The following is an 8,482-nucleotide window of genomic DNA, read 5'->3' on the forward strand; positions in this document are numbered from 1 at the left end:
ACACAAACAACACACACACATGTTTCACTGAACATTTAAATTCATATTATTAAAAGGAGATTATTGGGTTGGGTTTAATGGTTTTTCTATGTGTTACTCCAATTACATGGCCATATAAATGAACAATGCAGATTTGGGCGCACTGGAATCTACAAAGCTTTCATGTTTGGAAGCCCAAGTGTGATCGTTACAACCCCTGAAACAAGTAAAAGAGTTTTGACAGACGATGATGCATTTAAGCCCGGCTGGCCTGTTTCCACAGTGGAGCTGATTGGAAAGAAATCATTCATTGGCATTTCTTTTGAAGAACACAAGCGTCTAAGAAGGGTAACAGCAGCCGCAGTCAATGGTCACGAACAATTGTCTGTGTACATCAAGTACATGGAGGAGAATGTTGTATTGTCCTTGGAAAAATGGTCGAAAATGGGACAAATAGAGTTCTTGACTCAACTCAGAAAGCTTACTTTTAGGATTATTATGTACATCTTTCTTAGCTCAGAGAGCGAGCCAGTGATGGAGACTCTGGAGAGGGAGTACACAACACTTAACTATGGAGTTAGAGCCATGGCAATCAATATTCCCGGGTTTGCATACCATAAGGCACTTAAGGTGAGGAACAGATGATAAGTTGAACTTCGTTCATAACTCACAAATTAATAATTGTGTTATGTGTTAGAATCCAAATTAATGAATCGTTTTCATTTCAGGCTCGGAAAAATCTTGTCTCTACATTTCAATCTATTGTGGATGAGAGACGAGCTCAAAGGAAGGCTGGAAACTACTTGGTAAAGAAGAAAGATATGATGGATGCTCTGCTGGATGTTGTGGATGAAGATGGAAGAAAACTTACAGATGAGGAGATTATAGATCTTCTGTTAATGTACTTGAATGCAGGCCATGAATCTTCTGGCCATACCATGATGTGGGTTGCCATTTTCCTACAAGCACACCCCGAATATTTCCAGAAAGCTAAGGTACTTCAATTTAAATATTTTTGAATGTCCATCTAGATCAACCAAATCAATGGTCCAGATTCACAGTTTGGTAAGATGAGCATTTTATGTTGCCAGACTGTCTAGTAACATAAGCATATGATGCTCTAATTTCATTTGTTTCTATAAAGTCAGTGAAAAATTTGGATTTAGTTTCACAAAGAAGTGTTTTATGCTGTCAAATTTTTCAAAAGAAGATGTGCAATCATGTTTTCGTTGATCTTGTTTAATGAATTTTGGTTTGATGTCTCCTGAAAACTTCAAATTCGGCTCCCTAATCATGGTTGGTCAACTGCAGGCAGAGCAACAAGAGATTCTAAAGAGGAGGCCACCAACACAGAAGGGGCTGACGCTTAAGGAATATCGAGAGATGGTGTATCTTTCCAAGGTATACAAAAAAGTGGCTTCACCGTATAATATATTTTCAGCCTCTACCAAGTGATTCCAGCTAACCCTTTTAAACTCCATAGGTGATCGACGAAACTCTTCGAGTGATAACATTCTCACTTACTGTTTTTCGGGAGGCAAAGAAAGATGTCAACATTGGTGGTGAGTTAGGACTTTCTTTCTTGTGTACTTTCTCCAATGTAACTGGTCCTTAGATGTAGAGTACTTTTACTCTGGATTATCTTCATTGATTGTTCTTTGTTCTTTCATGAACTACTGTTGAATTTTGAACCAAATATTGGTTCATATGACCTTAGAAATTTACTTAATGGCTTGGATTTCAGGTTATTGCATTCCCAAGGGTTGGAAAGTTTTGGTCTGGTTCAGGAGCATTCACTTGGATTCTGAAATATATCCAAACCCAATGGAATTCAATCCTTCTAGATGGGATGTAAGTTCATAAGCACTTTTAATGACTGATAATTATGATAAAACAGGGTTATACATGTCTTAGACCTGAATTTTTTTAACTGCTTTGTGCTGGCATAGAATTACACACCCACACCAGGTACTTTTCTTCCCTTTGGAGCCGGAAGCCATCTGTGCCCTGGAAACGATCTTGCCAAGCTGGAAATTGCCATTTTCCTTCATCATTTCCTCCTCAATTACAAGTGAGTCATCTTGCAACAACTTTTACCCTCCATAACTAAAATTGTACATCTCTTTTTCTTTCTTTTTATTTTATTTTATTATCTTCTTCTAATGTTTGTGTTATTTGGTGTTGCAGGGTTGAAAGGGTCAATCCTCAATGCCAGATGAGATACTTGCCGCATACTAGGCCAACAGACAATTGCTTGGCAAGAATCAAAAAATCTGCTTCTCCCTAAAAGGAGAACTAGGCAAATACACAGGTCTCTTCATTTCTTCATATGTTAGTTATAAAACACTACGTTTTGATCACTGCCTCTCATTTTAGGTTCTATGTTCTTTGCTTTTAACACATTTTTAACTTGGGATCTGCCTATCTGTTGTCAACCAGGAGCGTGCCATGCAAGTGAGCAATCGCCATCAAGAGTAGTGGCGGGAAGTTAGTCCTCAGTTGGCAGTTAGTTTTAGTAGTTATGAAAGAGGCTGTTAGCATTTTAGCTGGGAAAGAGGCCGAGCATGCAAACCAAGCTATAAGAGCTGGTAATTGTGCATCTGCAGGCGTATTCTGGTAACCGAGCTAGTTTTCTCTTAATAATAAAAGGGTTGGTAATTAAACCAAGCATCAAGCATTATTCGCTTTGTCATTGGCCATTTTATCCATTGGTTTTGTCTCTTAATAATTGTTGCCTCACCTGGCCTGACCTTAGGTGGATCGGACCAAACACGACCCATACTTACAAGCCAGGATGGGTCGGGTGTTTCCGATCCATCAGGCCAGCCCTTATTCGCTTCAAATTGTGCCGGTTTGAGCCCTAAAAGGATCTGTGCCTAGTATATAATAGTTTTCTAACTCCTCTGCATTTTTTTTAAGTACACAAAACTATCCATAAAAATAAATAAATAAAAATATTTGACACCCTTATGAATAACTGCCTAAAATGCTACTGACTAATTGATGTAAACCATGAAGTATTGAGTGAATTTTGGTAATTTGGAGTTTCTGTGGAATTACCAAACTGCCCCAACAAAAGTAATGCTTGTATTCTGCTAAGTATTCTCTGATATGGGAATAGTAATGCGAGATGTAGGACAAGAACAGGGTTTCTTGTCCTCTAATTACTTGACACATGGCCAATTAGAAAGTACTTGACTGGTTATGACCCAACCAAGTCAACATGTTAGTCTTCGAGATTAATTCAAGTGGTGAAGAAAGAAGAGGGAATGAGTTAGGTCTTTAAGATTATGATATGTTGAAGATTCTACCTCTCCCAATGTAACAAAATAAAAGTAAAATAGATAAAAGTAATTAAGTGGAAAAGCTGGTACCCTGTACTAGTAGTTCTAGTGGGTATAATTGATAGCAAAGAGGCCAAATTGTTTAAGAAGCAGAAACTTGACCTATTACTATTAGTAATGAGGATATGGAAATCAATTGGCAACATTATGAAGACAATGATCCTAACATGTACATGTTGAGTTGATTGTCAAACTACTTTGATAGGAAGTTATTTTCTTTAAGTCCCAGTTAGTCACTTGGATTTAAAAGTGAATCTCAAACACACAAGAGAACCTTGTTTAAATTTGCATTATTGAAAGAAGATTATTGGGTTGATTCAATGGTTTTCTCTGTGCAACCATGTCCATAAGGTTTGGAAAACTTAGAAACTTTCAGTGTAATTACATTGCTGTGTCAATCAACAATGCTGATTTGGGCGTACTGGAATCTATAAGGCCTTCATGTTTGGTAGCCCCAGTGTGATTGTTACAACGCCTGAAATGTGTAAAAGAGTTTTGACAGATGATGAGGCGTTTAAGATCGGTTTGCCTGGTGGCACTGTCGAACTAATTGGAAAGAAATCATTTGTTGGCGTTTGAAGAATGCAAGCGTCTACAAAGGATAACAGCAGCCCCAGTCAACAGTCATGAAGCATTGTCCATGTACTTGAACTATATCTGAGATAATGTTGTATCATCCTTGGAAAAATGGTCCAACATAGGACAAATTGAGTTCTTGACAGAAATCAGAAAGCTAAGGTACTTGAATTTACATATTTTCGAATAGTACTCCATTTTGATCAACCTAATCAAACAATCTGGTCACATAAGCATCTTATGTTTATGGATTGTCTAGCAAGAGAATACTTTCGTATATATAAAGATAGTGAAAATATAGATTTAGTTACATGAAAGTGATTTAGGATGTCCAAAATGTCTAAATTAAGAAGATGTGCAATCGTGTTTAATTCATTGATCTTGTTTAATAAATTCTGGTTTGATATCTCCTGTAAACTTAAAATTCGGCTTCCTAAGCATGCTTGGTCGGCTGCAGGCAGAGCAAGAAGTAAAATATGTCTTTAAATTACAATAATCTGTAAAATATAAAATCCAAATCAACACAATTGAAAACATATGGACAAAAGTAAAACTTCACCTAAACTATAGGAACTAAAAGTAAATTTGGCCTTACTTTAAATTATGAATGTGATCCAGTAACATTTAATGAGACATATCGTCATTAACATTGGATCAAAGCAAAAGAAAAAGAGAGCAGTTTTGCTCACCTCCTTTAACTCAGGTGTATGCTCACCTCCCATCTAAAATGCTGCCATGTGTTTAAAAAATTAACCATGAGTTAATCTATTGTATTTAATTATTTCTGATATTATAATGATGAGAGAGAAAAATAATTTGACAACTCTTTTCTACTTTTATCCTTATCTTTTATTACTCAACTTTTTTTCACTTTTTTATTACTTATTAATTTTTATTTTCTCTTTTATTTAATTATTTCTAATAATTTTTGTTTCTTTTGTTTTTTTGCTCTTTCCAGGACGCCTCTAGTATTTAAAAAACCACATGCATTTAATAATTTTTGCTTTTTTTTTTTTTTGCTCTTTTCTAGTATGCCTCCAATACCCAAAAAACCACATCCAATTTTTTTGGGTTTTCTCATGTATACACCTTTTATCTACTTTTTTAATTAATTAAAAAAAATAATCCAACAACACTTTTTTTTTTTGCCTAAGAATTCTTCTTTCTTGTCTCATACATGACCTTTTCAGATCAAACAAATTCTTAGGTCAATCCAAGGTGTTGCAGCATTTGAAGAGAGAAGAATAGTTGCAACGACATAATTTTTTTTTTTTTTTTTTAACTCATGTAACTTTTTTATTGGATTTTCTATGTATGTAAATGAGTTGTTTTAGATTTTTGTTTGGCCAACATTTTAGATTAAACTTTGCAAATGAGTTTTTTGTTCGAATTGCAAATGTGTTGTTAGAATATTTTATTTTTTAATTAATTAAAAAAATATATAAATGTGTATACAGGAGAAGACCCAAAAAAATGAATGTGATTTTTTGAGTACTAGAGGCGTACTGGAGAAAAGCAAAAAAACAAAAGAAGTAAAAATTATTAGAAATAATTAAATAAAAGAGAAAAGAGAAATTAACGGGTAATAAAAAAAAGTTGAGTAATAAAAGATAAGGATAAAATAAGAAAAGAGTTATCAAATTATTTTTCTCTCTCATCATTATAATATCAGAAATAATTAAATACAATAGATTAACTCATGGTTAATTTTTTAAACACATGGCAGCATTTTAGATGGGAGGTGAGCATACACCTGAGTTAATGGAGGTGAGCAAAACTGCTCTCAAAGAAAAAAAGTAAAGCCAAATGGAGATTCGAGTTACAACTACAACACCAGAAAATATCACTTGAGATGAGGGCAACCATCTATTACAAAAACTACATGTAATAGATGTGGGTTACATAGATGGGTCCTAGATGTGTTACTAGATGTGGGTTATAATGGGCGCTGCTAAAATTTCCGGAATCTGACAGAGAAGGTCTCGGGTTTTCCAGCTTCAAAACTCCACCTTGCGTGGTTGTCGTGGCAAAGGGAGGCCATGGATCAACTCAGCTCGAAGAGAGGAACCCATTAAGCTCGGAGTTGGGCCGCGAAGCCGCTGGGATTAGGAGATCGCATGAGTAGACCTTCGGCTCTGCCCAGGTTAGGTTGGGGTCGGGAGAGGAAAGAAAGAGGAAGAGATGGCCGGTGGTCTCGCCTACCATCGCCGCTGGACAGTGGCAGTTCGATTGGTGAGGAGGAGGCGAGGTGAGGAAAGGGAGAGAGAGAGCTCGGGTCTGAAGGCTGAAGGTGAGTGAGCTCAGGTACACACTTGTGAGGACTTTGAATAATTGCAAGATTGAAGAACAATAAAAGAGGGCTTGTATCTGGACCATACACAACCACAAACTCATGTGTCTGCATCTTAGCTAAGCTAGCTGGTCACTTTCAAGTCGTACGTGTCATTTTCATGTTGCCTTGCCGGTGATCAAATGTCAGGCTCATAATTCATGCCTAAGATTACTCACCACACATAGCTAGCTAGTTTTTGTTTTTTCGGCCATGACATAGGCACATAGCTAGCTAGTTTAAATTGTTTAATTAAACTTCTTTTCTTTAATTTCATATATTGATCATCTCCAAGTCAAAATTGCATGTGTTCCTGTGTGGAGTGTGCACTCTCTTCCACAAACAAATAATAAAAAATCTGGATTAATACTCATGCTTTATAAATGAGAAGTTTTTTAAAATTTGGATGCTAAGAAATGGGTATTAAGTGGCACCAAAAAAAAAAAAAAATTTAAGTGTGGAGGAAAAAGAACCAGTTCTTTCGTTTTTGTGCCTACCTATAAATATGTTTTTTTGTCAGAACATTAGGGTATTAAAAATGTAATAAAACCTAATTAAAAGTTTAAAACAATATAAACTATAATATGGTTTTTTTTTTTGAAAAACTATAATATGAGTTTAGTAATTTTATATAAGTTTATAAACTAAATATCACTATGGAGTATTTAAATTTATAATTTTATATAAGTTTGTAAGTATATAAGTTTAATATAATTTAGGGTTTAGGGAGTGATTTATTGTTGATGGTTCATGGTTGAGAAGGTAGGGTTGAGTAAATTTAATAATATACGGTATAGGGTATATAGAGAGTATAGCCTTATAGGGTATATAGAGGGTATAGCCTTATAGGGTGTATAGAGGGTATAGCCTTACATGGTATAGGGTCTATGGAGGGTTATAGCCTTACATGATATATGGTATATAGAGGGTATATAATTTAGGGTTTAGGGTATGAGGTGTTATTTATATAATTATTAATCAGTGATCTATTTTTCTAATAATATTTGCATCCAGCGCACATTATATTCATCTTATATCACATGAAACCTATTATATAATTTGGTTTCTTCAATATTTTTTATCTATGTAGTAGATGATATGTTAAATAAACATATGGTCAAGTTTCATTCAAAATTTCCGTATTTTGATAGTAATTTCCGTCGTTTTTGTCTAATTTTATCGAAATCGAAATTTTAATCGAAATTTCCAAGAAAATTTCCGTCGAAATTTCCATCGAAAATTTCCTCGAAATCGAAATTACACTCCTTGGTTATAATTCATAGTATTGGATTGTGTTTGTGTCATTTCATTGCGTCTTTAATTCGTTTATTAGCTAGTCAATTATAATCTAATTTAATATTTATTGACTAAACATACTCAGTTTATTTATTAATCACGGCGTGTTTCCGCATTTATTGTGAACTAAAAATTTTAAACTAAAATTTTCTTTTATATATTGAAACTAATCACTTGTACTTTATTTATAAAATTAAAATTGATTTTATCCAAATACTAAGAAAATCATAAAAATAGTTTTATAAATATAAAAGTAGTCATACATACAACAACATTATGAGATTAAGATATTCATTTTATTTTATTCATATAATACTAACTAAACGAGTTTGCCTAGTCTAAATGGAGAGTTATTTGTGACTTATTCTATATGTTTATTGTTCGTTTTACATATCTTGTCATTTATATATTCGTATCAAATAATAATTAAATTCAAGCTCACTAGCTTCATGTTGAATTCAAGTAATGTTTTTAAAAAAATTGAGATTCCTAGCAAATGGGTAGAATGGAAAATCTGTTAAGAAGTGAGTGTGGAAAGCAAAATTCCGGGTTCAATAGAGCCACCCGCTACTCATATAAATAAGAACCGCGTACTCTCCAACCCAACGGTATTTCAAACTCCACGCGAATATGGCAACGGCTACTTTAGCAAGACAAATAGGCAGTCCCATTATCACAAGCTCAGGAAATGGAGGATGGTTCAGCCCTCACATGGCTGCCGCTTCTCGCGCCATCGCCGAACGGATCCCATTGGTCGATCTCGTTCTTGAAGTCAGAGACGCAAGGGTAAATACTCACCTATTTATTTGTTAGCTTCATTCTATTGTTCAAGGTCACATATTTTCCTCGCACTCTAGGTGTTTGATGAAATGCCTGTCTCACGTGCAGTAGCTTTATTTGTTTTTTCTTTTTTCTCTGTTAGTATGTAATTTCGATTTTTAAGCTCTGGGTTCTTGAG

At 34.7% G+C, this 8,482-nt stretch overlaps 2 protein-coding genes across 2 annotated transcripts in view; both read left to right on the forward strand.

The window, feature by feature from the left end:
- The first annotated feature begins 65 nt into the window (after nucleotides 1–65).
- Nucleotides 66–2,659, forward strand: LOC147291104 (ent-kaurenoic acid oxidase 1-like). Its single transcript, XM_086238130.1, has 8 exons — nucleotides 66–609; nucleotides 708–974; nucleotides 1,291–1,380; nucleotides 1,463–1,541; nucleotides 1,724–1,830; nucleotides 1,929–2,050; nucleotides 2,167–2,290; nucleotides 2,419–2,659. Exons 1-7 carry the CDS (start codon nucleotides 163–165, stop codon nucleotides 2,264–2,266), a joined length of 1,212 nt encoding a protein of 403 aa, XP_086094256.1. The 5' UTR covers nucleotides 66–162; the 3' UTR covers nucleotides 2,267–2,290; nucleotides 2,419–2,659.
- A 5,322-nt stretch (nucleotides 2,660–7,981) lies between these two features.
- Nucleotides 7,982–8,482, forward strand: part of LOC147291105 (P-loop containing nucleoside triphosphate hydrolases superfamily protein) — a 38,328-nt gene continuing 37,827 nt past the window's right edge. Inside the window, exon 1 of the mRNA XM_086238132.1 lies at nucleotides 7,982–8,310. Coding sequence (XP_086094258.1) covers nucleotides 8,155–8,310 — 156 coding nt within the window. The 5' untranslated portion in view covers nucleotides 7,982–8,154. The remainder of the gene's footprint in view (nucleotides 8,311–8,482) is intronic.

Source organism: Dryas octopetala, chromosome 3 (assembly GCF_963921425.1).
Source record: "Dryas octopetala chromosome 3, drDryOcto1.1, whole genome shotgun sequence".
Taxonomy (NCBI): domain Eukaryota; kingdom Viridiplantae; phylum Streptophyta; class Magnoliopsida; order Rosales; family Rosaceae; genus Dryas; species Dryas octopetala.

Excerpts from the sequence above, each read along its gene's own strand:
- LOC147291104 (XM_086238130.1), top strand. The coding sequence starts at position 163 with ATGTTTGGAAGCCCAAGTGTGATCGTTACAACCCCTGAAACAAGTAAA. Across the intron at positions 1,831-1,928 it reads TCAATCCTTCTAGATGGGAT|AATTACACACCCACACCAGG; the intron begins GTAAGTTCATAA and ends GTGCTGGCATAG. Across the intron at positions 2,051-2,166 it reads CATTTCCTCCTCAATTACAA|GGTTGAAAGGGTCAATCCTC; the intron begins GTGAGTCATCTT and ends TTGGTGTTGCAG.